General features: G+C 43.7%; 1 protein-coding gene across 1 annotated transcript; it reads right to left on the reverse strand.

The window, feature by feature from the left end:
• LOC146968637 (muscle M-line assembly protein unc-89-like) lies at positions 1–26,731 on the reverse strand. The gene is made up of 9 exons (XM_085760389.1): positions 26,608–26,731; positions 18,774–19,109; positions 18,515–18,634; positions 14,650–15,066; positions 14,266–14,508; positions 13,755–14,120; positions 1,124–1,441; positions 186–509; positions 1–102 (listed from the first exon to the last, which is right to left on the reverse strand). The coding sequence occupies exons 1-9, from the start codon at positions 26,729–26,731 to the stop codon at positions 20–22; spliced, it is 2,331 nt and encodes a 776-aa protein (XP_085616515.1). The 3' UTR covers positions 1–19.
• Between the last annotated feature and the right edge of the window lie 184 nt (positions 26,732–26,915).

Raw genomic sequence — 26,915 nt, forward strand, 5'->3', positions numbered from 1 at the left:
AAAATAATCAACAGACCAATCAGACTGATTGTTCAGTCATCAGAGGAGTTGGATCAGTGGAGTTGCTTCTGTTCTTCATGTCGACTTCAACCTGAGTTCTCTCTGTAGACGAGACAGAAGACAGTGAGACAGAGACAAACAACCAGAGACAAACAGCCAACCAGAGACGAACAAACAACTCTGACCTGTAAGAGAGAAGCAGAGAAACACTTTTGTCGCACTCAATAAGTCTCCGTCCTTGTTGTAGACTCTGCATCTGTATCTTCCTCTGTCTCTCACTCTGAGGTGTTTCAGGGTCAGACTGAGGTCTCCAGTCCTCAGCAGGTCTTCATTCATCTCTGTTCGGCCTCTGTAAACCTGGTCCTGTTCTTTAGAACCGTTCTCATACACATGGACCTTCCTGTCGTCTTCATCCGTCCACTCCACTCTGACGTCTTCAGACAGGTCAGCTGTGGTCTTGAAGGGCAGCTGGACAGACTCCGCCCCCTCCTCCACCTCCACCTGTTGGACTGAGAGACAACAAACCACATGATGATGTCATCAGACAGCAGCAACAGGTTTTAATCTCTGACCTGAATCTACGGCTCTGATTTCAACTGTTTCATCTTTGACATGAATTCTCTACAGAGGAGACAAAACCAGAGACAGAGACAAACAAATAACTCTGACCTGTAATCCAGAGAAACACTACTGTCCCTTCCAGTAAGTCTCCATCCTTGTTGTAAACACTGCAGGTGTATCTTCCTCTGTCTCTATATGTGGGGGGTTTCAGGGTCAGACTGAGGTCTCCAGTCCTCAGCAGGTCTTTATTCATCTCTGTTCGGCCTCTGTAAACCTCGTCCTGTTCTTTAGAACCGTTCTCATACACATGGACCTTCCTGTCTTTGTTGTCTCTCCACTCCACTCTGATGTCTTTAGACAGACCAGCTGTGGTCTTGAAGGACAGCTGGACAGACTCCACCCCCTCCTCCACCTTCACCTCTTGGACTGAGAGACAACAAACCACATGATGACGTCATCAGACAGCAGCATCAGGTTTTAATCTCTGACCTGAATCAACCTGAATTTCAACTGTTTCATCTTTGACATCAATTCTCTACAGAGACAAAGAAACAACTCTGACCTGTGACACAGAGAAACACTTCTGCCCCTCTCAGGAAGTGTCCGTCCTTGTTGTAAACTTTGCAGATGTATCGTCCTGCGTCTCTCACTCTGGGATGTTTCAGGGTCAGACTCAGGTCTCCAGTCCTCAGCAGGTCTTTATTCATCTCTGTTCGGCCTCTGTAGACCTGGTCCTGTTCTTTAAAACCGTTCTCATACACATGGACCTTCCTGTCGTTTGTGTCCGTCCACTCCACTCTGACGTCTTCAGACAGGTCAGCTATGGTCTTGAAGGGCAGCTGGACACACTCCGCCCCCTCCTCCACCTCCACCTCTTGGACTGAGAGACAACAAAGCACATGATGATGTCATCAGACAGCAGCATCAGGTTTAAATCTTTTCTCTTCACACAAACTTTTGCCACTTTTGCCACACTTGCCACATTTGCCACTTTTGCCACATTTGCCACTTTTGCCATATTAGCCACTTTTACCACTTTTGCCACATTTGCCACTTTTGCCATATTAGCCACTTTTACCACTTTTGCCACATTTGCCACTTTTACCACATTTGCCACTTTTACCACATTTACCACTTTTACCACATTTGCAACTTTTGCCACATTTGCAACTTTTGCCACTTATACCACATTCGCCACTTTTACCACATTTGCCACATTAACCACTTTTTCCACATTTACCACTTTTGCCACATTTGCCACTTGCCACATTTGCCATTTTTGCCACATTTATCACTTTTGCCACATTCACTACATTTACCACTTTTGCCATATTTGCCACTTTTGCCACATTTGCCACTTGCCACATTTGCCATTTTTGCCACATTTGCCACATTTATCAGTTTTGCCACATTTGCCACTTTTGCCACTTTTACCACATTTGCCACATTAACCACTTTTTCCACATTAGCCACTTTTACCACATTTTCCACTTTCACCACATTTGCCACTTTTGCCACATTTGCCACTTTTACTACATTAGCCACTTTTACCACATTAGCCAGATTTGCCACATTTACCACTTTTGCCAGTTTTACCACATTTGCCACTTTTGCCACATTTGCCAGTTTTGCCACATTCGCCACATTTAGCACTTTTGCCACATTTGCCACTTTTGCCACATTTGCTACTTTAGCCACATTTGCCACTTTTGCCACATTTACCACTTTTACCACATTCGCCAGATTTGCCACATTTACCACTTTTGCCAGTTTTACCACATTTGCCACTTTTGCCACATTTGCCACTTTTGCCACATTCGCCACATTTAGCACTTTTGCCACATTTGCCACATTTGCCTCTTTTGCCACATTTACCACTTTTGCCACATTTGCCACTTATACCACATTCGCCATTTTTGCCACATTCGCTACATTTGCCACATTTACCACTTTTGCCACATTTGCCACTTTTTCCACTTTTGCCACTTTTGCCACATTGGCCACATTTGCCACTTTTGCCACCTTTACCACTTTTGCCACATTTGCAACTTTAGCCACTTATACCACATTCGCCACTTTTGCCACATTCGCTACATTTGCCACTTTTACCACATTTACCACTTTTGCCACATTTGCCACTTATACCACATTTACCACTTTTGCCACATTTGCCACTTATACCACATTCGCCATGTTTGCCACATTCGCCACATTTAGCACTTTTGCCACATTTAGCACTTATACCACATTTACCACTTTTGCCACATTTGCCACTTTTGCCACATTTGCCACTTATACCACATTCGCCATGTTTGCCACATTCGCCACATTTAGCACTTTTACCACATTTGCCACTTTTACCACATTTACCACTTTTACCACATTTGCAACTTTTGCCACATTTGCAACTTTTGCCACTTATACCACATTCGCCACTTTTGCCACTTTTACCACATTTGCCACATTAACCACTTTTTCCACATTAGCCACTTTTACCACATTTGCCACTTTTGCCACATTTGCTACTTTAGCCACATTTGCCACTTTTGCCACATTTACCACTTTTACCACATTCGCCAGATTTGCCACATTTACCACTTTTGCCAGTTTTACCACATTTGCCACTTTTGCCACATTTGCCACTTTTGCCACATTCGCCACATTTAGCACTTTTGCCACATTTGCCACATTTGCCTCTTTTGCCACATTTACCACTTTTGCCACATTTGCCACTTATACCACATTCGCCATTTTTGCCACATTCGCTACATTTGCCACATTTACCACTTTTGCCACATTTGCCACTTTTTCCACTTTTGCCACTTTTGCCACATTGGCCACATTTGCCACTTTTGCCACCTTTACCACTTTTGCCACATTTGCAACTTTAGCCACTTATACCACATTCGCCACTTTTGCCACATTCGCTACATTTGCCACTTTTACCACATTTACCACTTTTGCCACATTTGCCACTTATACCACATTTACCACTTTTGCCACATTTGCCACTTATACCACATTCGCCATGTTTGCCACATTCGCCATGTTTGCCACATTCGCCACATTTAGCACTTTTGCCACATTTAGCACTTTTGCCACATTTAGCACTTTTGCCACATTTACCACTTTTGCCACATTCGCCACATTGGCCACTTTTGCCACTTTTGCCACATTTGCCACCTTTACCACATTTGCCACCTTTGCCACCTTTACCACATTTACCACTTTTGCCACATTTGCCACATTTGCCACATTTGCCACTTTTGCACTTTTGCAAGGTAACGTAGCTAACGCAGCATCCGAGACCGATCAGCTGTGCGCCAGTGCAGCCCCTGGGACACAGCTCGAGGGTCACAGCGAGACACACAAGCACCCACTCCACCCGAGCAGCAGCAGCGGTATGAATCCGACAGACAGACGGACTCCAATTATGACGCCTGAAACGCTAAACACAGAGCACTCGCTCTGGGTAAACACAGCTGATCGATCGGGAAAAAAAAAAAGACCGCTGGAGTGAATTTACCTACTTTCCGTCACTGAAAACAGGTTCTTGAATGTAACTCGGTCAAGATGCAGCATGATGATGATGGTAAAATTTACAGATAAAAATACGAGTTTTTTCATCAGCATCAGTCTACAGAAATGACGGTTAGAGGGGAAAAGGCTTTATGCACAGCTCCACAGCTCCACTGCTCCTGATTCCAGGTGTCTGACCATTGTTGTGACTACTGAGGTCAGAGTCACAGACACACCTGGATTAATCAGTTTATCCAATAATGCAAGACAGGAAATAAAGGAGCTGGTTTAAGTTCAGGAAGTAAGTGGAGCTGTGCATAAAGCCTATTCCATCAACCTTTATTTAGTGGGAGCATTGGAAAAAAACCACCAAAAAAAACGTTTTAAAGAAACGAAAAATTTACTTTCTCAGTAACGCATTACTTTTTGGTTTAAGTAACTCAGTTACTAACTGAGTTACTTTTTAAATGAAGTAACTAGTAACTGTAACTAGTTACTATTTTTCATTAACTTGCACAACACTGCTTATACCACATTAGCCACTTTTGCCACATTCGCTACATTTGCCACTTTTGCCACATTTACCACTTTTGCCACATTTGCCACTTATACCACATTCGCCATTTTTGCCACATTCGCCACATTTAGCACTTTTGCCACATTTACCACTTTTGCCACATTCGCAACATTTGCCATTTTTGCCACATTTGCCACATTTGCCACTTTTGCCACATTTGCCACTTATACCACATTCGCCATTTTTGCCACATTCGCTACATTTGCCACATTTACCACTTTTGCCACATTGGCCACATTTGCCACTTTTGCCACCTTTACCACTTTTGCCACATTCACCACTTTTGCCACATTTGTAACTTTAGCCACTTATACCACATTCGCCACTTTTGCCACATTCGCTACATTTGCCACTTTTGCCACATTTACCACTTTTGCCACATTTGCCACTTATACCACATTTACCACTTTTGCCACATTTGCCACTTATATCACATTCGCCATGTTTGCCACATTCGCCATTTTTGCCACATTCGCCACATTTAGCACTTTTGCCACATTTACCACTTTTGCCACATTCGCCACATTTGCCACATTGGCCACATTGGCCACTTTTGCCACATTGGCCACTTTTGCCACATTTGCCACCTTTACCACATTTGCCACTTTTGCCACATTTGCCACTTTCACCACATTTGCCACTTTAGCCACATTTGCCACTTGCCATTTTTGCCACATTTGCCACTTTTACCACATTTGCCACTTTTGCCACATTAGCCACTTTTACCACATTAGCCACTTTTACCACATTTGCCACTTTAGCCACATTTGCCACTTTTACCACATTTGCCACTCTTGCCACATTTGCAACTTTAGCCACTTTTGCCACATTTACCACTTTTACCATATTCGCCAGATTTGCCACATTTACCACTTTTGCCAGTTTTACCACATTTGCCACTTTTGCCACATTTGCCAGTTTTGCTACATTCGCCACATTTAGCACTTTTGCCACATTTGCCACATTTGCCTCTTTTGCCACATTTACCACTTTTGCCACATTTGCCACTTATACCACATTCGCCATTTTTGCCACATTCGTCACATTTAGCACTTTTGCCACATTTACCACTTTTGCCACATTCGCAACATTTGCCATTTTTGCCACATTTGCCACTTTTGCCACATTTGCCACTTTTGCCACATTTGCCACTTTTGCCACTTATACCACATTCGCCATTTTTGCCACATTCGCTACATTTGCCACATTTACCACTTTTGCCACCTTTACCACTTTTGCCACATTCACCACTTTTGCCACATTTGTAACTTTAGCCACTTATACCACATTCGCCACGTTTGCCACATTCGCTACATTTGCCACTTTTGCCACATTTACCACTTTTGCCACATTTGCCACTTATACCACATTTACCACTTTTGCCACATTTGCCACTTATATCACATTCGCCATTTTTGCCACATTCGCCACATTCAGCACTTTTGCCACATTTAGCACTTTTGCCACATTTACCACTTTTGCCACATTCGCCACATTTGCCACATTGGCCACTTTTGCCACATTGGCCACTTTTGCCACATTTGCCACCTTTACCACATTTGCCACTTTTGCCACATTTGCCACTTTAGCCACATTTGCCACTTTTACCACATTTGCCACTCTTGCCACATTTGCAACTTTAGCCACATTTGCCACTTTTGCCACATTCGCCAGATTTGCCACATTTACCACTTTTGCCAGTTTTACCACATTTGCCACTTTTGCCACATTTAGCACTTTTGCCACATTTGCCACATTTGCCTCTTTTGCCACATTTACCACTTTTGCCACATTTGCCACTTATACCACATTCGCCATTTTTGCCACATTCGCTACATTTGCCACATTTACCACTTTTTCCACTTTTGCCACATTTGCCACATTGGCCACATTTGCCACTTTTGCCACCTTTACCACTTTTGCTACATTCACCACTTTTGCCACATTTGCCACTTTAGCCACTTATACCACATTGGCCACTTTTGCCACATTCGCTACATTTGCCACTTTTACCACATTTACCACTTTTGCCACATTAGCCACTTTTACCACATTAGCCACTTTTACCACATTTGCCACTTTAGCCACATTTGCCACTTTTACCACATTTGCCACTCTTGCCACATTTGCCACCTTTACCACATTTGCCACTTTTGCCACATTTGCAACTTTAGCCACTTATACCACATTCGCCACTTTTGCCACATTCGCTACATTTGCCACTTTTGCCACATTTACCACTTTTGCCACATTTGCCACTTGTACCACATTCGCCATTTTTGCCACATTCGCCACATTTAGCACTTTTGCCACATTTAGCACTTTTGCCACATTTACCACTTTTGCCACATTCGCCACATTTGCCACATTGGCCACTTTTGCCACATTTGCCACCTTTACCACATTTACCACTTTTGCCACATTTGCAACTTTTGCCACATTTGCCACATTTACCACTTTTGCCACATTAGCCACTTTTACCACATTTGCCACATTTGCTACTTTTGCCCCTTTTCCCACATTTGCCACTTTTGCCACTTTTTACGGAGGGGGATGGGGATATGTTACTTTGTTGCATTTGACGTAATTCCTGAGAGGCTGCCTTGTGGGTGGCTCTATAACACATAGCCACCCACATACAGAGGAAGCAGACACAAATTGCCGAAGCGCAAGTGTAGCTTTACAGATGAACTGCAGAAAAAATCCACACCTAACCGGTCGGGAAAAATGGGAGGCAGAGTGCTAACTATTAGACACTGATTTATTTATTCATTAATTTGCCCAGATAGACTTGAAAATCTAATATTTCGTTGATTTTCTAATAGCGGACTAAGAGACATTTTTTTCTTTTCTGAGATTTTAAAGTTATTTTTGTGCCACTAAGACTTGTCAGAGAGAACTTATCTAAAGCATAATAAAGCATGTTGATTAACCTCTGAGAAGCCTGTCCGAGTTTATGTCTTTTGTTTTGGAGAGTTGGATATTTATACATAGCAGGTATACTTTAAAGGGACAGTTCAACATTTTGACAAAATGGCCCATTGCCATAATCCCTATAGTCATAGCAGTAGGTTCATTAGCTTTAATTGTTGGTGCAAGCTATTTTTAGAGCGGCGGAGCAGAGCCGCGAGCTGCTCAGAGCTACGCTACGGAGGCTCATGGGATTTCTTGGTTTCCCTCATCAAACTCATCAAATACACAATCCAACAACTCCAAAACGCTCTGGTGGACAAGTTGTGACCTGCACATTCACCACGCTATGAGATAATAACACAACGTTACCAGACAGAGTTGTTTTAGAGGCAAATGTGTGTGCAGCTGTTCCTGGTCTCTGTCCTCTCAACAAATAATGGAAGACACCATAAAAGCGCCATAGTGTCACACACACACATCCTACCTTTTTTGAATAATCGCCTTCCATGAATTTTAAGCCACCAGATGACAGCAAGAGAAACACCCAGTAGAAACAGTAGAACCAGGAGACCACACAAAATGAAGACTTCCACATTGGTAGAGTATTTTTCTGTGGATGAGATGAACATAAAGAAAGAAAATGACCTCTGTGACCCTGGTCCGAAGTCCAACCACCTGTATCCTGTTAGTACCGTAGGATGGGCTATATGTTGCTGACCTTTGACCTCCAGCTGTATGTTTCTCAGTGTTCGTTCATTTCCAAACGCTGAGATGATGCAGGTGTAGTTTCCACTGTCAAAGGGACGGAGGTCACTCAGAGTGAGACTGAGGTCTCCAGTGGTCATAGCGTCAGTCTTCATGGACGTTCTGCTGCTGTAAACCTGGTTCTGGTCTCTGAGGTCGTCACCCAGCTCTTGTATCTGGTGGACGGTTGGAGGACGGAGGTCGTGGCGGCTCCACGTCACTGTGGGGTTTCTGGGTAAAGGAAAGTCCTCACAGGGCAGCAGGACCGACCTCCCACTGTAGACCTCCACAGTGTCTCCATGCCAGGACACTGAGGACAGAGACAGGAATGAGTAAAATGGTTTTAATAACTAGTGTGAAATTATGGTCTATACTGACTAATCTGCCCCCCCCAATTTACACTGACTGATCTACACACAAAAAAACCCACAGACCCTCTGTGTTCTTAATCCCTTTGTAAACAACGACAAAGCAAGGAACAGCTGCAGCAGCAACCAGGAGAATCAGGAGAACCAGGAGAACCTCGACCCAGCCTCGATGACGTACTGTAGTCGACACAGACAACATCAATATAGCACTCAAATATTAATAAACAGTTAAACATGAAAACAACACTTTTGCTAAACTTCACTTACCTGGGAAAAAAACATAAAATATCTTTTCTAAATGTGTTCTGACCCAGACACAATAACCCAGGATAGTCAGGAGAAGCAGGATGAACGGTAGACCCAGCAGGCCAGTGATCCAGTCTGGAATACGTTCTGTAATTGACACAAACAACATGAGATTAGATGTTAGTGTTGTTGTCAGTCCACAGTGAAGTGACTTCATCCATCAACATGAATGATCCAGACCAAACAGGCACTCAAAGCCTTGGGGCTCATCACACAGTGACAGCTAAGCGGTCATTGACCTCTTGGCAAAACACTTTGCATCCTCGCCCGCCGTGCAGGAGACCGGCAAGCGTCTCTGTTTTTCGCTTTTTATTTTTATTTTCTGAGAGGGGGGGGTTGCAACATTGTTGTAAAATATGCACTCTGAAACTGTAGGGTGAGCCCCGTCAAGAAAAAGAGACCAAACAGCGAAAAGGCGACATACCATCTTTGTTCTCAATCCCTTTATGAAGAAAGAAAAGGCATAGACCAACACCATAAGCAAACGGGAGAACCAGGAGAACCATGAGCACCCGGAGAACCTTGATCACCTTGATCCTGTCTGGTAGAAATCCTGTAGTCGACACAAACAACAACATTAGACAACATTTTTGATCAATTCATAACACTCTGACCTCTGACCTCAGCTCCGACATCGCATTGACGCACACAACTTACCTATTTCCTTTGTAACTTTATACAGTATGACAGTGTAAACAGCAGCAGTCAGTGAGAGCAGGAGACAACAGACACCAAAGAGAACGAAGCTCCAGTTAAAAGGACGTTCTGCAGTCGAGACAAACAACAACATGAGATTAAAATATCACTAGAAACAATAATGTGAAGTATTAAAACACATTTCAGTCCATGTCCTCTGACCTTTGACCTCCAGTGTTATTCTCTGACTCTCCTCTTGCCCCCTCCCTCTGATGATGCAGGTGTAGCTGCCACTGTCTCTGGTGGTGGGTCTCCTCAGAGTGAGGCTGAGGTCTCCGGTCCTCAGAGCCTCAGTCCTCATGGACGTCCGTCCTCTGTAGTCCTGGTTCTGGTCTTTGAGGTCGTCTCCGCCCGGCTGACGCTGGTGGACGGTTGAAGGACGGAGGTCGGAGCGGCTCCACACCAGAGAAGCCTCGTCCAGGTCAAATGTACGGATATAACAGGGCAGCAGGACAGACTCCTCCCCCTCATATGTCTCCACAGCTGAGGCATGCTGGGAAACTGAGGACACAGACAGAGGTGAGGCAGATACCAGAAGATAATCAGAACCTCTGATGAAGATCCGGGAGCTGCAGTGAACCACCGACAGTCTCATCAACACATGAGTCAGAAAAATGGATGATTAATGTAACAAAACAAAAATGTAATTGTAATGTATGTAATCTATTTAGATTCTAGACAGTTTTTACACATACAAACAGTGTAGGAAATTGTCCAGTGATAAAAATTTAACAAGACTGTTTGTTTATTATACGGATCCCCATTAGCTGCAGCATAAAATCAGAGTGAGCGTTTCCACTTTCTTACTGTGCTTTATCCATTTTTTGTTAGTAAGTCATCACATACTAAACGGGTTCTCTCACACACATATCTACATATTATATATGTATACCTTATTTCACAATCAACTCTTCATATTATATTGCATATACATTCATTCTACAGCATATACATTCATTCTGCAGTTTACATATTATAATAACTGTAATAACTGTATAATAACTGTATATGGCTGAGTTTAATGTAAACATGTGAAAAATAAAGTAATCAGTAAACTTGCAGAGTGTTGATTCACTACTGTTGATCTTGAGTTTTTATGGTTGTAGGATTCGTCCAGCTTTTGGGATTGGACATCCAACTTCAAGGGATGTTCAAGATTAAAATTCAAACAAACAAGTTTTCTAATTCTAAACCTATTGAATACAACTGGAATGAACCATAACTCAGGGAAGCAGTAGTAGTAGTTCAGAACAGGACAAAGACACAGCTGAGGTTTACATTTTAAAATCACAGTATCAGGTCACCTGACTGCTATATGGCTTGCAGCCAGAGTCTGTGTAGTTCGATTTAAGTTTTTCTCACCGTACAGCAGCGTCACAATCACCACAAACATCTTCATCTTCTTTTAAAGCCACAATCCGGTTAAAGCCATTTCCTCCTGGAGCGAGAGACGGTCAGAACCGGACTGAAACAGGACTACACAGCGACAAAACGTTTACTTTAGATTTCAACAAAGACGACAGACCGACTCCCTGAAACGTCTGTCCCAATGAAGCCAGTCACAGGTAGGGAGTGACTTACTGGTTATTGGTTTACAGCGTGGAATGTCCTGAGACCAATTTCACAGAGAGTCTTAGATACAACAGTGAGTAAAATGGTAAAATGTTAATTGTCTGGTTAACAACAGCGAATCAAATAATATCAATAATTACTTGATTAAAATAAATACATAAATAAGAACAATAATAATTAACATAATAATAAACAAACAAATAGATAAACATGGCAGGTGTTCTATATAAACCACCATGATTGATACATGATGTAAAAAAAATAAATAAAATAAAGCGTGTGTGCAGCAGATTATTATGATTGATTGATAGGCGCCATCTAGTGGTCGTAGTGATTATGACAGGACTAAAGGCAAAAGAGTGAAGGAGGCTGAGGTGGAAGCAGAGAGCAACACGACACAGGAAGGAGTGTAGTAGTATGTGACTCCTTTATTAAAAGTACCAGTCAGAATCTAGAAATCACTTATTTCACACTACATAGGTTATTTTAACCCCTTAGCACCCTCTGTCCAGTCCAGGACCTGACAGGCCCAGCACTGATTTGGAAAATTTTGTTCAAGGAATAAACAGTCATACAAAAAAATATACTGTATATATATGGTGAATTAAAAAAAAAATATAATAATAAAATAATCTAGTAGTAGTAGTAAAAATAAAGTGCTTTCTATCAAATTTATATTCCATTGAGGCAGAAAATTACAGTGTCAGAAACAAATTTTACCTGTTGCATTATATACAGTACATTCAGAATTTAGGAAATGGCTGCCAGATGTTTGCAAATGTAGCTGAGGAGCCGTGCACTTGGAAAATGTCAGGACCCTGTCAGAGCGAGAGGCAGGTGAACGTTTGCAGGAAATATCCTGGAGAGTTTGGCTTTTGCACTCCCTCCACTACGACTTTTGTTTGAGTTAATAGCTGAAGCTAGCTGTGATAGTAGTGCAGGAAAGACACAGGATCATTTGCTTCACAGTGTTTTGTTTTTTTGTTGTTTTACCGACAGTGAACGATGAAGAGACCACAGTTTTACAAAGTTTATGGGAGTTCACACATCAGAAAGTAAAGTACAGCAAGTTGATCTGTTAAAATGAAGGTGTGATGGAGGTGAAACGGCAGTGAAGCTGCACGTGACATGTTGCTGTATTTCTAAGATCAGACAGGAGGCAGTGAAGCTCCGCCCCTCCTCAGCTCCACACCTGGACCAGCTCTGATGCTGAAGCTCAGGGAGGAACCTCCAGAAGAGAATCAGACTTCTCCACCACCACAGGCCTGGGACCAGTTTCACTTTCACACTCACAAAAATATGCTTGTTTTCTGGTGAACAACAGTGAATCAAGAACGATACAATCCAACAATGACAATAGAAAAAATATAAATCATTGATAAAAAAAATAAAGATAGTTCTATATAAACTGAAATGATTGATACATAATGTAAAATAAAAGTAGCACCAGGTTATTATGACCTATAGCTGAGCTTTGAGCTTTGTAGACAGGCGCCATCTAGTGGTCATAGTGATTATGACAGGACTAAAGGGAAAGAGTGGTGACCGAGCGAAGATCAACCTTCAGCCTTTAGCTGCAGGTTTAAAGGAATAGTTCACCCAAAATTCAAATTTCACTCATTATCTACTCACCCTCATATCGACTAAGGGCTGTGAGAAGTTTCAGAGTCCTCCGTGCCTTCTCTGAGTTACAGCGGGGCTCGGCGCAGCACTGCATGATGGTTGCGAATGAGGCTCACTTTTCTTCGCACAAAAAGACACACCAATAAACATCCAAATACCTCCTGCTCTTCCTGATTCGTCCAAATCTTGCGCGATTTGCACTGATGCCGGCGCAAATCGTGCAAGATTTGGACAGACCAGGAAGAGCAGTGCTGGGAGCTTCCGCTACAAACAAGCTTAAAATATAGCCTTTTTTTTTTTCTGAACAATTTTTCATGTCGGGGCTTCAATACAAGAGGGACATTACAGACGAGCTGTATGGAGGTATTTGGATGTTTTTTGGTGTGTCTTTTTGGACGAAGCAAAGTGAGCTCTGTTCGCTATCGTCATATGGCAGTGCAGTGCTGCACGAGGCCCCGCTGTAACTCAGAGAAGCCACGGAGGACTCTGAAACTTCTCCCAGCCCTTAGTCAACATGAGGGTGAGTAGAAAATGAGAAAATTTGAATTTTGGGTGAACTATTCTTACACAATGGGTGAAGACAGGAGGACTCAGTAACGTCCTCCTGTCTTCATCCATCGTCCATCAGATCCTTCACCTCCATCTTCTCTCTGGTCCTAAGTCAGATCCTTTCAGTAATCAAGAAATGATCAACAGACCAATCAGACTGATTGTTCAGTCATCAGAGGAGTTGGATCAGTGGAGCTGCTTCTGTTCCTCATGTCGGCTTCAACCTGAGCTTCAACCTGAGTTTTCTCTGTAGACGAGACAGAAGACAGTGAGACAGAGACAAACAACCAGAGACAAAGAACCAGAGACAAACAAACAACGCTCACCTTTGAGCTTGAGAAGCACGACTTTCCCTCTCAGTAAGTATCCGTCACTGATGTAGACTCTGCAGGTGTATTCTCTTGTGTCTCTATCTGTGAGGTGTTTCAGGGTCAGACTCAGGTCTCCAGTCCTCAGCAGGTCTTCATTCATCTCTGTTCGGTCTCTATAAACCTGGTGCTGTTCTTCAGGTCGGTGAGAACCGTTCTCATACACATGGACCTTCCTGTCGTCTGTATCCGTCCACTCCACTTTAATGTCTTCAGATAGACCAGCTCTGGTCTTGAAGGGCAGCTGGACAGACTCCATCTCCTCCTCCACCTCTATCTCTTCCAAATCCACCTCTGCCTCCTCCTCCACCTCCATCCATTGGGCTAGGAGACAACAAACCACATGATGATGTCATCAGACAGCAGCAGCATCAGGTTTTAATCTCTGACCTGAATCTACAACTCTGATTTCAACTGTTTCATCTTTGACATGAAAAACCAGAGACAGAGACAAACAAACAACTCTGACCTGTGACCTTGAGATTCACAGTTTTCTCTCTCACTAAGTCTCTGTTCTTGTTGTAGACTTTGCATCTGTATCTTCCTGTATCTCTGCCAGTGGGATGTTTCAGGGTCAGACTGAGGTCTCCAGTCCTCAGCAGGTCTTCATTCATCTCTGTTCGGCCTCTGTAAACCTGGTCCTGTCCTTTAAAACCGTTCTCATACACATGGACCTTCCTGTCGTCTCTGTCCGTCCACTCCACTCTGACGTCTTCAGACAGGTCAGCTGTGGTCACGAAGGACAGCTGGACAGACTCCGCCCCCTCCACCACCTCCACCTGTTGGGCTGAGAGACAACAAACCACATGATGATGTCATCAGACAGCAGCAGCAGCAGGTTTTAATCTCTGACTTGAATCTACAGCTCTGATTTCAACTGTTTCATCTTTGACATGAAGATACAGAGACAAACAACTCTGACCATAGAAATAGACAAACGCTTGTTTTGTCATCAGGATGTATTCGTCCTTGTTGTAGATTCTGCAGATGTAGTCTCCTGAGTCTGTCTCTGTGAGGTGTTTCAGGGTCAGACTGAGGTCTCCAGTCCTCAGCAGGTCTTCATTCATCTCTGTTCGGTCTCTGTAAACCTGGTGCTGTTCTTCAGGTCGGTGAGAACCATTCTCATACACATGGACCTTCCTGTCGTCTTCATCCGTCCACTCCACTCTGACATTTTCAGACAGGTCAGCTGTGGTCTTGAAGGACAGCTGGACAGACTCCACCTCGTCTTGCATCTCCACCATCATCTCCTCTGCCTGCCCCTGTTGGACTGAGACGCAACAAACCACATTATGATGTCACAAGACAGCAGCATCAGGTTATTATCTTAATGATTACCACCTAAGTTTTTTGAAAATAACAGAAAACCTGAGGTTGAAAGAATCAAGTAAAGAAGGTTTTTTCAGAAACGTGATTATTGAAGACCATTTAACCTTTCAAATACCTTACTGTATTAGCATTAAAACACTTCTTGCCTTTCTAGAACTTTTACCCTTTTCTGTGTTTAAAGTTATAGTGCGTAACTTCTACGTGTCTGTAAATATCCGTTTCACCTAAGCCACTACAAGAGGAGATTACAGCTGCTGCACAGCGATGGGTCGGGTCCGGGCTATTTTTTGGCAAATTTAGCCAAATTCTGAGCAACAAACAGGAGGACAGGAAGACAAGCCAGTTGAAACTTATAATGTTCACTTTGCATCAGTTGAGGATTGAACCTGTAACCTCTGGAACCAAAGACCGTTGTCTATCACACTGAGCTAATTGACAAGTGGCAGTACTACAGTGGCTTCACAAATTGAGTAAGCCATTCACTGTCGCGCAGGCAGATTTGTAAAAAGAGGTAAAATTCTGATATGTATTTGTTAAACATCTACTGTGACTCTAAGATTTTGTACATTTGTTTCACAAAGACCATCTGGTATTTTAGTCAACTCCCTGGTTGGGTCTTGAACCCACATCCTCCAACACCAAGAGCTAACTCACTCACTGAGCTAATTGTCTGAAAGTGAGACCTGCTTTCTGAAATAGACTCAGGTAGTCAAAGCCAGGCAGCTGTTGTCATGGCAGATCAAAAATGGTCAAAATGTCACGAATTATAACCATGACTCCAAAAATATTCTCATTTTTTTCAGGAAGATTGAAAATTTATTTAGCAGGAATTGGATGATATATGTTTACAGTACTGTTTACAGTCATACGTTTTCATGCACTGTAGGCTCAATTTTTGATTAATCAAAAATCCAAGAAACAAGTTTTGTGGAGGACAGTCTGAAGATGCTTTCCACCAAGTTTCGTGTCAATTGAGCAAAAATTGTGGGAGGAGATACATTTTAAAAGTTTTACAGTTATTGAAAAAAACAGAGTGATGGACTTCATAATTTGTAATGAGTTTAAGTGGACAAAAGTTTCAGCAGTATTGAGGCTACATTGTGGTGAAGTTTCAAAACTGTAGCATCTACCGTTGGTTTGGTAGGAATTTTTAAAATTTTTAAATTAAAACGCTTATTGTGCCCCCCCTAGGAGGGGGGGGCACATGTCCTTGGAGTTGAGTAAATCTGGCATGGGGTTGGATGTTTCTGTGATGTTTGGTGAGTTTTCGCCCATGGGAAGTATGACTTCCTTGGAAGAAGAAGACGAAAGAATTCCTAGGAATACAATAGAAGAAGAAGAACCCGGACCCTAATGATACAACGCTGATTAAGCCGTTTAGCTCCTGTAACACCTCGCGGTATTTTTCAGTATTTGTTCTTTTTGTATTTGGTGTCTTTGCCGACACGCTGGCGCACTACGGTCCTTCTTAGGACTAATTTCATGGTACAGTAAATTCCTTCCAAATTTTGCAACGGTGGTGGAGCCGATGAGACTGTTGTTGAGAGAGGCTACAGACTCTGGCTTTCAATGGACTGCGGATGCAGACCATAGTTTTCACGAACTGAAACAGTTGCTGCTTGACAGTCCAGTGCATTATTCGACCCTTCTCTCCCCACCTTTGTGACCACAGATGCATCAGATTATGGCCTGGGTGGTGTACTGACCCAACTACACCCAGATGGGACTGAACGCACTGTAGCATTCGCATCTCGGAGTCTCACTACTCCAGAAAGAAAATATTCAACTGCGGAAAAAGAGGCTCTGGCGTGTGTGTGGGCTGTCGAAAAATTGAGGTCGTATCTCTGGGGACGACGCTTCACTCTAAGGACTGACCATCAGGCACTGACCACGTTGCTTGCCACCAAAGGACTTGGTCGGGCAGGCATGAGAGTGGCACCGTGGTCAGCTTGACTGCTTTGCTTCACCTATGATGTTGAGTACAGACCAGGATAACAGAACCAGACTGCAGACTGTTTGTCGCGTCTGCCATCATGAACTCTCTGCATCTGACACACTCGTGATGAGAGGTGAGCATCGTTACATTGTTCCAGTTTCTCTACATGTGAGCAGTAGAGGTCTTCACGGGTCCAATTTGACGGACCCGAACCCAAATGGACCCGTGAAAATTGGACCCGGAGCCGACTGGCCCCAAGCTTTTATTGTAAATATGAGTTCCGAGCCAAAATGGACCCGTGAAAATTGGACCCGGACCCGACTGGCCCCGAGCTATTATTGTAAATATGAGTTCCGAACCCGAGCCGAACCCTTAAAAACCCGTGGACCCAAAATGCCCGAGTTGCTTTATGATTTAATACAAGTTGTCTAGCGTAAGACTTGTTTTTATAAGCTATTACTTTATGTTTCTTACCTAAACGTAGTCTTCTTCTACCTGGTTCCGGCTGCGGCCGCAGCCAGCCCCCCCTGGCCATAACGTGATGTAAACAGAAATAAATCCACGTCGTAATTTTCTTGTTTAGATGGTCATTGTAATCCTTCTTCTTAGCCGTTGCTAACGCCAATCCACCGGTCATTTCCTCTTGTTTAATTAACGTTATCATTTTGGAGTTTCCATGTGCTTTGCGGAGCGTAACGTTACCGCGGTAACAACACGTTACGGCAACTCGATTGTTTAACTATTTTGAACCATTAACCATAACGTTACGTTAATAAACAAACTTTTTAACTGCCCCGAGTCCTGACCTAGGCTCTAACTTTTGCTTGAACTGTCACCTTTGACGTCATCATAAGAGTCGTGTAGTTGTTTTGATCACGTGACATAAGTCACACAGGCAGCTCGCAGCCTCGCATTGGACGGAAGGGGGGGGGTGATTGACAGCTGTGACAGCCAATCGCCGGGTCCTCTCGGGTACTGTAGGACCCGGCCTTTCACAATAAGAGCCCCGAGACCCGAGGCAAACTCCACCGGTTCCGACCCGGCGTCACTTCTTGTGAGTGGACCCAAACCCGAGCCGGGTCGGGTCGGAACCTCGGGTTTTCGGGTTGTCGGTTTTTTCCGAAGACCTCTAGTGAGCAGACATGTGTTCGGCTAATAAAGTAGCCAGGGAAAAGTAGTCCTGCTTCCGTGATTATTCTACTTTGGCCACATACAAACAGAACACAGTTGCCTACGATTCAATTTGCCCAGAAAAGAATGATGACCTGGATGAATGAGAATATCCATAGACAATCCGGAGTACAGCTTTAATAGCGTGGACATTTATTTGCAAATCAACACACAGATTTACATATCATGAAGGAGACCCTTTGTGTGTGCACTGTGCAGCTGTGCCTGTTCCTGGATTTTCACAACAAAAACTCAGCAGTGTCTGGTGTCAGAAATGTCCTACCTTTTTTAATGAATTTACTTCTTCGAAATTCAAGCCACCAGGCGACACCAAGAGGAACAACACTCAGTGCAACCAGGAGACCAAAGCAAACAGAGACTTCAACAATGGTAGAGTACTTTTCTGTGATGAGAAAGAGATGAGATGAACATAAACAAAATGTGACCTTTACATGACCTCTGTGACCTTGGTCCAAATTCCAATTAGTTCTGACCTCTGACCTGTATCCTGTGAGTACTGTAGCTTGGGGTGTGTTACTGACCTTTGACCTTCAGCTGTATGTTTCTCAGTGTTCGATGATTTCCAAACGCTGAGATGATGCAGGTGTAGTTTCCGCTGTCAGAGGGACGGAGGTTCCTCAGAGTGAGACTGAGGTCTCCAGTCCTCATAGCGTCAGTCTTCATGGACGTTCTGCTGCTGTAAACCTGGTTCTGGTCTCTGAGGTCGTCACCCAGCTTGTGTATCTGGTGGACGGTTGGAGGACGGAGGTCGGGGCAGCTCCACGTCACTGTGGGGTTTTTGGGTAAAGGAGAGTCCTCACAGGGCAGCAGGACCAACCACCCACTGGAAACCTCCACAGTGTCTCCATACCAGGACACTGAGGACAGAGACAGGGACATGGATCAGTAATGTCCTCATGTCCTGGCTTGTCTGATACTAAACACTAAATAAACTGCCTCTGTATCACTGAAGTGCAGCTCTCTACAGCTGATCTTCCTGTGTTGTCATGTTGTTTTCTACAGGAGACGTCTGAGGACAAAAGAGGTGATTGTGATGTTGCATCACTAACATGACCATAGACACTCTGTGTTACTGTAAGTGAAGTCAGTATAGAGGTGCCTTTTTTCTTAAAAGACCATAAGGGGGCGACTCCTTTTGTTCCATAAAGAAGTCAGTTTGTACAGTATATTAATGTATTAGAAAATTACTCTTATCAAATTGTTACTAGTTACTAGTTTGTTCTTTTTTCAAATTAAGCTCCTATTTAAAACAAAATAAATGATGAAGCAGCATGGGTCTGGGGGCGTGGCTGCCACTTGATTGACAGCATGAAACTTGACGTTCAGTCTCTCTTCATGGCACTAACAATATTTACACAATTTTTAAACCTGCTCTGGCTTGTATTGTTTATTTTTCATTATACCGGTATGTTCAGTTCATGAAAATTCTCCACCTGTAGCCTTTGCTACTGCTCCATCACCAGACACTGAAGAAGCAGAACAACGTTCCTGCACAGAACTGAAGTTGCCTGCACATCAGTGAAGCTCTATGCCCCAGTCAGTCACAGACAAGAGACAGTGAATAAACTACATAGACACTCTACACACCCGCTGTGTTCTTCATCCATTTATGAAGAATGACACCACAAAGAACAATAGCAGCAACAACCAGGAGAACCAGGAGACCCAGGAGACGCAAGGGAACCCGGAGAGCCTTGACCCTGACTGGAAGACGTCCTGTAGTCAGCACAATCAACAACAATATGAGATTAAAATATTTAAAAAAACAATTAAAAATGTAAACAATATTTTTGATCAATTCATTACAGAGTTCTGACCCCTGACATGTGACACAAACACACACACACTATATACAAACCCCCTCTGTTCTTCATGACTTCATATTTTCTGAGAACAACGAAACCACCACAGCCCAAGAGAAGCAGGAGAAGCAGCAGACCCAGCAGGCCAATGATCCAGTCTGAAAGAGGTTCTGAAATTGACACAAAGAACATGAGATTAGATGTTTGTGTTGTCAGTCGACAGTGAAGTCAGTTGATCCATCAGCATGAATGATCCAGACCAAACTCAAAGCCTTGGTCATGTGTCAGAGGTTGAGGCTCATCACACAGTGACAGTTGAAAGCAGCTACAGCAGCAGCACATGTACCAGTCACTGTGAAGCTCTCATCACTCTGCACACACACAACCGTTTCACTTCACACTGACTCTGACAGCTACTCTGGACTGACTGGACTCAAGTCGTCCTCAGCTTCCTGAACTGACGTCATAGTAACTAGACAGAGACCTGATGTTTCTGATGAATGGTCCTCTACAGAGCTGTGAGGCTTTGCTCCTCCATTACTCCATTACTTCTACATCGCATCTCAGCTCCTTAGGCAAGGCAAGGGAAGGTGTCTTTATTTGCACATTTCATACCAAGGCAACGCAATGTGCTTTACATAAAGACAAAACATTTAAAAACAGCATAAAAACAAACAATAAAATTTTTTTTAAACATTACATGTTTACATTACATATTGCCAAGGTTTTAGACTTGGTCTTTAGTTTCTAGAGACAGTAGTTGCGTTTCCATCCACCTTTTTTTATTCGCATTTTCAAAAATTGTGAATAAATACTTGGATGGAAACGGCGGAAATTCGAAAAAAGGCCGTAAATGTGCATAAAAAATTTTATGCTTTGGGGGGGTGGATTTGTCAGCGTATCGATAAAAGGAAAATGTGACTTTTTGTTATGGAAACAGGTTATGCGAATTGAGCCAGAGTTTTTGGGTGAAGTGCTGCTGGAGGACGACTTCCCAAAAGTCCTTCACCCGCCGACGTTTAAACAAATGGAGAACGACGCGGTGTCCCAGCTCTCGTCTCTGCTGCACCGCAACACGAACACGCTCCGTAACTACTTGCGATATGTGGTGATATGGGCTGGGAGCCATGTGAGGTACGGCATGGAGGTGACATGGTACGTCTGTGGAATAGATTGATTAATATGTCTGACAACAGGCTTACTAAACAAATTTTTCTATGGGATCTTTTAAACAATTATTCTTGGGCAAGGCAGCTTGAAAAAATATTTAGTATGGCTGACCTTCAATATGTATATAGAAATAAATTACCATGTTCTGTTAACCAAATTAAAGAATTATTATTTGAAAACTACAAAAAAAAATGGTTAGAAGAAGTTCAACACAAACCAAAATTAAGAACAAAGGTTAATTAAGGATAATTATGGCCCGGAGAACTATGTCATGCTCAACCTACCTAGAGCTCAGCGGTCAATTTGTGCTCAATTGAGGTGTGGTATCCTGCCTCTGGCTCTAGAAACTGGGCGTTTCCACTCGATCCCAGAGGAGGAACGAAAATGCTGTCTGTGTGATCTTGATGTGATTGAAAGTGAATTTCATTTCTTATTCTATTGTCCATTGTATCACGACTACAGACAAAGGCTTTTTTGTAGGATTTCTGTTGAAGATAGCCCAGATTTGTTCTTGATGACTGATGAATGTATACTTAAGTATTTATTTGTAAAAAAGGTGTTCCCACTGGCGAAATTTATTTTGGAGTCTTTTAAGCAGCGCAAAGATGTTTCGTATGTCTGAAGTCTTTCAGTCCCGGCAATTGTTTTGTTGTTGTTTTCTTTTTGCTCTGTGTGCGTATGTAGGGGAGAGTGGGGTAATGTGAGACACCCCCTGTATCTAGAAAACGGAACACATTTATGGTCATGTGACCATTATGTTTTCAAGCCCCTTCCATTTCCTCATGGCCATGAAGGAGAGGACCTCATGATGCTGTGGAAAGCATGGTTTTTTCACAAAAATATGATTTTTGCATGTAAAAGTAAATTTTCTTGGTGTCAACTTAATCAACTGTTGTGCCAAAGCAAATTGATTCACGTAAAAAAACTTATATGATACATGATGATGAACTACCAACATATAAAACCATGTGATGATGCTGGCTGAAAATTAGCCTGAATTTCTAAGAGAGGTTGTTTTTTCTAAAATGGGGGTGTTGGGGTAAAGTGAGACAAATGCTGCGGGGTAAAGTGAGACCATGGATGTATTATAATAAATCCAAGAGTGAGACACTATGAGCACACCATACACAAAGATTTACACTAGAATTTCGTAGCCCAAGCCAGAAATCTTGCATGATCAAACATGATCTGTAGCCACACTGCTTTGTTATGATGTGCTCTTCTGTCAGCTCGCTTAATATTGGTTACATTCAATTTTAGTCACATTCCACTTTGTCGGCTCCCCCCACACACAAGGACTTTTGATCGAAATGGTCACAATTGTTGGGTCCTACAATCTGACCCCCAGACTATCTAACAGGTTCTATCTGTCATTTGAATGTTAATTAAAACATTTTGTGTTGTATTTGATTTTGTTCTTGAGTCACTTTGTGTTGAGAAAAACAAGTGCTTAATTGACCAATTCCCATGATTCTGCTACTAGTCCAACATTAGTTCTGGGAAGTGTGGTTGTCAAGCTAGCTGTCAGGATTCTAACTGTTACAACATGTGTTGTTATGGTAGTTTCAGAGTGGAAAAAGTAAGTGGATCAGTTTACCCCATTGATTTCTCTGGTTTGTCTCAGTTTACCCCTGACCTGGAGTAAAGTGAGACACGAGACCACTTTTTTTTAAACAATCATATTTTCACTGTTCTTCGTCCTAAATACATTCTGATAATTTCCATTGCTAGGAAACATCCCGAATTAATGGGAAATGTGTACATTTTACTGATAAATCATTTTAGCTCGCTTAGAGGGGAGCAAATGTAAAAAGTGTCTCACTTTACCCCACTCTCCCCTATGAGTGGATGTGGGCGCATGTGTGGACATGTACTGTATAAAAATATGTAGATGTGTGGGCGTGCGAGCATGCATGCATGCATGCGTGTGTGTATGTGTGCGCATGTGTGGGTATGTACTGTACTGTAGAAAAATATGTACACGAGCATGTATTCCCTATCCTCCTTTGTGTGCCGGTGTTTTGTGTTTTGTTTTGTTTTTAGTGTGTCTTATAAGCCCATGAGGGCTGGGCACCTATGGTGCAAGACACCAAGTTTAAATAAAAACTACTACTACTACTGCTACTACGTAACCCGTAATCTTTTGTTTATGACGGTTAAGACTACACAAACACACACGTCATAACAATGTATAGGTTATGTAACGTTATCCACAGCCGGCTTCATTGTAAACAGATGCACATGGGCGAGAGGAGCGTAACCAAAACAGCGGAAAAGCGAGCGAACTTGCACAGTTCCCTACTGTCTTTCTGTGTACATATCTCATGTTACAACATGAAAACCTGTGGCTTATATTCAAGTGCGGCCTATATGTATTTTCTTTTAAAAATTTAGCTGGTGCGGATTATATACAGGTGCGTCTAGTCCGGAAAGTAAGTAAATTGTCCATGATGTTGAGTGTCAGCTGAGTGTCAGCTGTCAGCTGAGTGTCAACTGTTGTCATGGATACATTCACGCTCTCTTATGACGTAATCTCACGGGGCACTCCTCCTCTCCCAATAATCAACGAATGGAAACGGGCATAAATTCGCATTTGCTTTTTGCGCATTTTCTCAAAATCTGCTCTTAAATTCGATACATTTGGATGGAAATCCAGTTAGTGACTTTTTACTGACAGCAACCCTCTTCTCTTTATTGCTAAAAAACAATAAACAATGACCTCAGTTTTTTCTTTATTTAACTGAAGGAAATTTTGGTTCATCCAATTTTTGACTTGCTCTAAACAGTGACACAATGACCCTTAGTAATTACTACTAACAGCCAAAAAAGACAAAAACGACTTTTATTTTCTTTCTTTTTTTTTTTTTTAAAACCGAATATACCGACATGCGCAAAATGACGTTGGTTATCGTCGTAAATTTCGGTATTGGTAAATTTTCGGTTTATCGCCCAGGCTTACCTGCCTGTACCAGGCTCGGTAGGACTGCTTCTTCAGCTTGACGGCATCCCTTACTTCCAGTGTCCACCACCGGGTTCAGGGATTGCTGCCGCGACAAGCACCGGAGACCTTACGGCCACAGCTCCGGACGGCCACGTCAACGATGGAAGTGGAGAACATGGTCCATTCGGACTCAATGTCTCCAGCCTCCCTCGGAATCCGGTCAAAGCTCTCCCGCAGTGTTAATTTTGTCGGCTATTTTTCAATTTAGTTTTAGTCTTAGTCTTGTGTCAAATGCCCTTATAAGTTTTAGTCATATTTAGTCAGCTTGTATTCTTTTTTGTTTAGTCACATTTTAGTCGACGAAAAGTCTTGGCATTTTAGTCTAGTTTTAGTCAAAGAAAATCCAAAGTATTTTAGTCTAGTTTTAGTCAAAGAAAATCCAAAGTATTTTAGTCTAGTTTTAGTCAACTAAAATCCAAAGCATTTTAGTTTAGTTTTAGTCAATAGTCGTTTTTTAGTCTTTGAAAGCAGATTGACAGTAATGTTAATCATAACTAATCTACTCAAACCAATAGATTCATTTTAGTCTTTTTCTCACTCATCTCACAAGATTTATGTCATTATTGACAGCTGTCAGATGAGGCAACTTTCCAGCTTGTGTGTGCGTTTATGTAGGCTATTTGTCAGTATCTAAATAGAGATGAACACACACACACACACAGCGCAGAAGCGACCGACCAGCGCAGAGACGCGTCCACGCCAGGGACACCTCAGCCGCAGAAGCGCCGCGAGTAGCCGAGAAGCGGAGCCCTTTGATGTTAACGATTGTGTCGTTCACACCAGAGCCGCATCGCTCTGGTTCACAGCAGCAGCGCCGCGGCCGCGAGCCGCCAGCCGCCAGAGATGCCGTCAAGCCGGGCAGGAAGTCGCACAAAGAAACAACGAGAGAATCCGGTTAATTTTCAAAATAAAACACAGCGATTGACCAATGCAATGATGTGAATGGGAGGGCTCCGGCTCGCACATGATTTCCGTTGCTCGGAGCTTCGCAGCGATTCCGCTGCCGGTTTACAGCGCCCGCAGCCCCCCCTGCAATGGCCATGCGCCCCCCCTAGCCAGTTTGTAGCCTACTCGCCGCACATAGCACAGACAGCACCGGTGTGTGTGTGTTCCTCACTCAGGCACACACACACACACACCCCTGGCAGCAGCGCAGGAGGAGAAAAAACCTGACATGCATCCAGTGAAGGCACTTTTTGGATTGTAATTTAAAAGTCTGTGACGAAAAAAGAAAGAGACATTTTATTAAGTTTTTATTTGATTAAGTAGCCTAGATTTCATCTCGTCTTTTTTCGTCAACAAAAAATGCGTGTAAATTTCGTCACAGTCAGTGTTTAAGGGCATTGATTTCGTCTCGTCTTCGTCTCGTTTTTGTCATGAAAAAACCCATCGTTGACGAATATTTTTCGTCTCGTCTGACGAAATTAACACTGCTCTCCCGGAGGTGGGAGTTGAAGACCTCCCTGACAGGGGATTCTGCCAGACGTTCCCAGCAGACCCTCACGATACGCTTGGGTCTTCCAGGTCTGACCAGCTTCCTCCCCTGCCAGCGGATCCAACTCACCACCAGGTGGTGATCAGTTGACAGCTCAGCCCCTCTCTTCACCCGAGTGTCCAAGACATACGGCCGGAGATAAGATGACACGACTACAAAGTCGATCATTGACCTCCGGCCTAGGGTGTCCTGGTGCCACGTGCACTGATGGACACCCTTATGCTCCAACATGGTGTTCGTTATGGACAAACTGTGGCTAGCACAGAAGTCCAATAGCTAAACACCACTCGGGTTCAGATCGGGGAGGCCGTTCCTCCCAATCACACCCCTCCGGGTAACACTGTCGCTGCCCACGTGAGTGTTGAAGTCCCCCAGCAGAACGATGGAGTCCCCGGTTGGAGCACTTTCCAGCACCCCTCCCAGGGCCTCCAGGAAGGCCGGGTACTCTGCACTCCTGTTCGGCCCGTAGGCCGAGACAACAGTGAGAGACCTATCCCCGACCCGAAGGCGCAGGGAAACGACCCTCTCGTTCGGTGGGGAGAACTCCAACACATGGCGGCTGAGCTGGGGGGCTATGAGCAAGCCCACACCAGCTCGCCGCCTCTCACCGTGAGCAACTCCAGAGTGGAAGAGAGTCCAGCCTCTCTCAAGGAGTTGGGTTCCAGAGCCCAGACTGTGCGTGGAGGTGAGCCCGACTATCTCTAGCCGATACCTCTCAACCTCCCGCACGAGTTCAGGCTCTTTCCCCCCCAGCGAGGTGACATTCCATGTCCCCATAATAACCAGAGTCGCTGTCCAGGGTTTGGGTCGTCGGGGCCCCCGCCCAAGACCGCCACCCAAATCACACGGCACTGGCCCCTTCTGAACCCTCCCCGCGGGTGGTGAACCTACTGGAAGGCGGGCCCATGTCACTCGTTCGGGCTGCGCCCGGCCAGGTCCCATGGGCAGAGACCCGGCCACCAGGCACTCGCCTGCGAGCCCCCAGGCCTGCAGCGCTTCATATCGGTTCATTTCTATTTTCACGCGAGCGCTGCGAGCGCCGTCTGTCAAGCTGGATAGGCCAGATCGTACCAGACAGGAAGTCGGGCACAGAAAGGCAATGGGATCCGGTCAATTTTCAAAATAAAATGATGATTAAGTTGTTGCTTGTCCGTCTATAGCCTAAATATTTGTCAGTTGCGTCTGCACACAAGAC

The sequence above is a fragment of the Trachurus japonicus genome, chromosome 18 (genome assembly GCF_045865225.1).
Source record: "Trachurus japonicus isolate A0001 chromosome 18, Traja_1.0".
NCBI classification, from domain to species: Eukaryota; Metazoa; Chordata; class Actinopteri; order Carangiformes; family Carangidae; genus Trachurus; species Trachurus japonicus.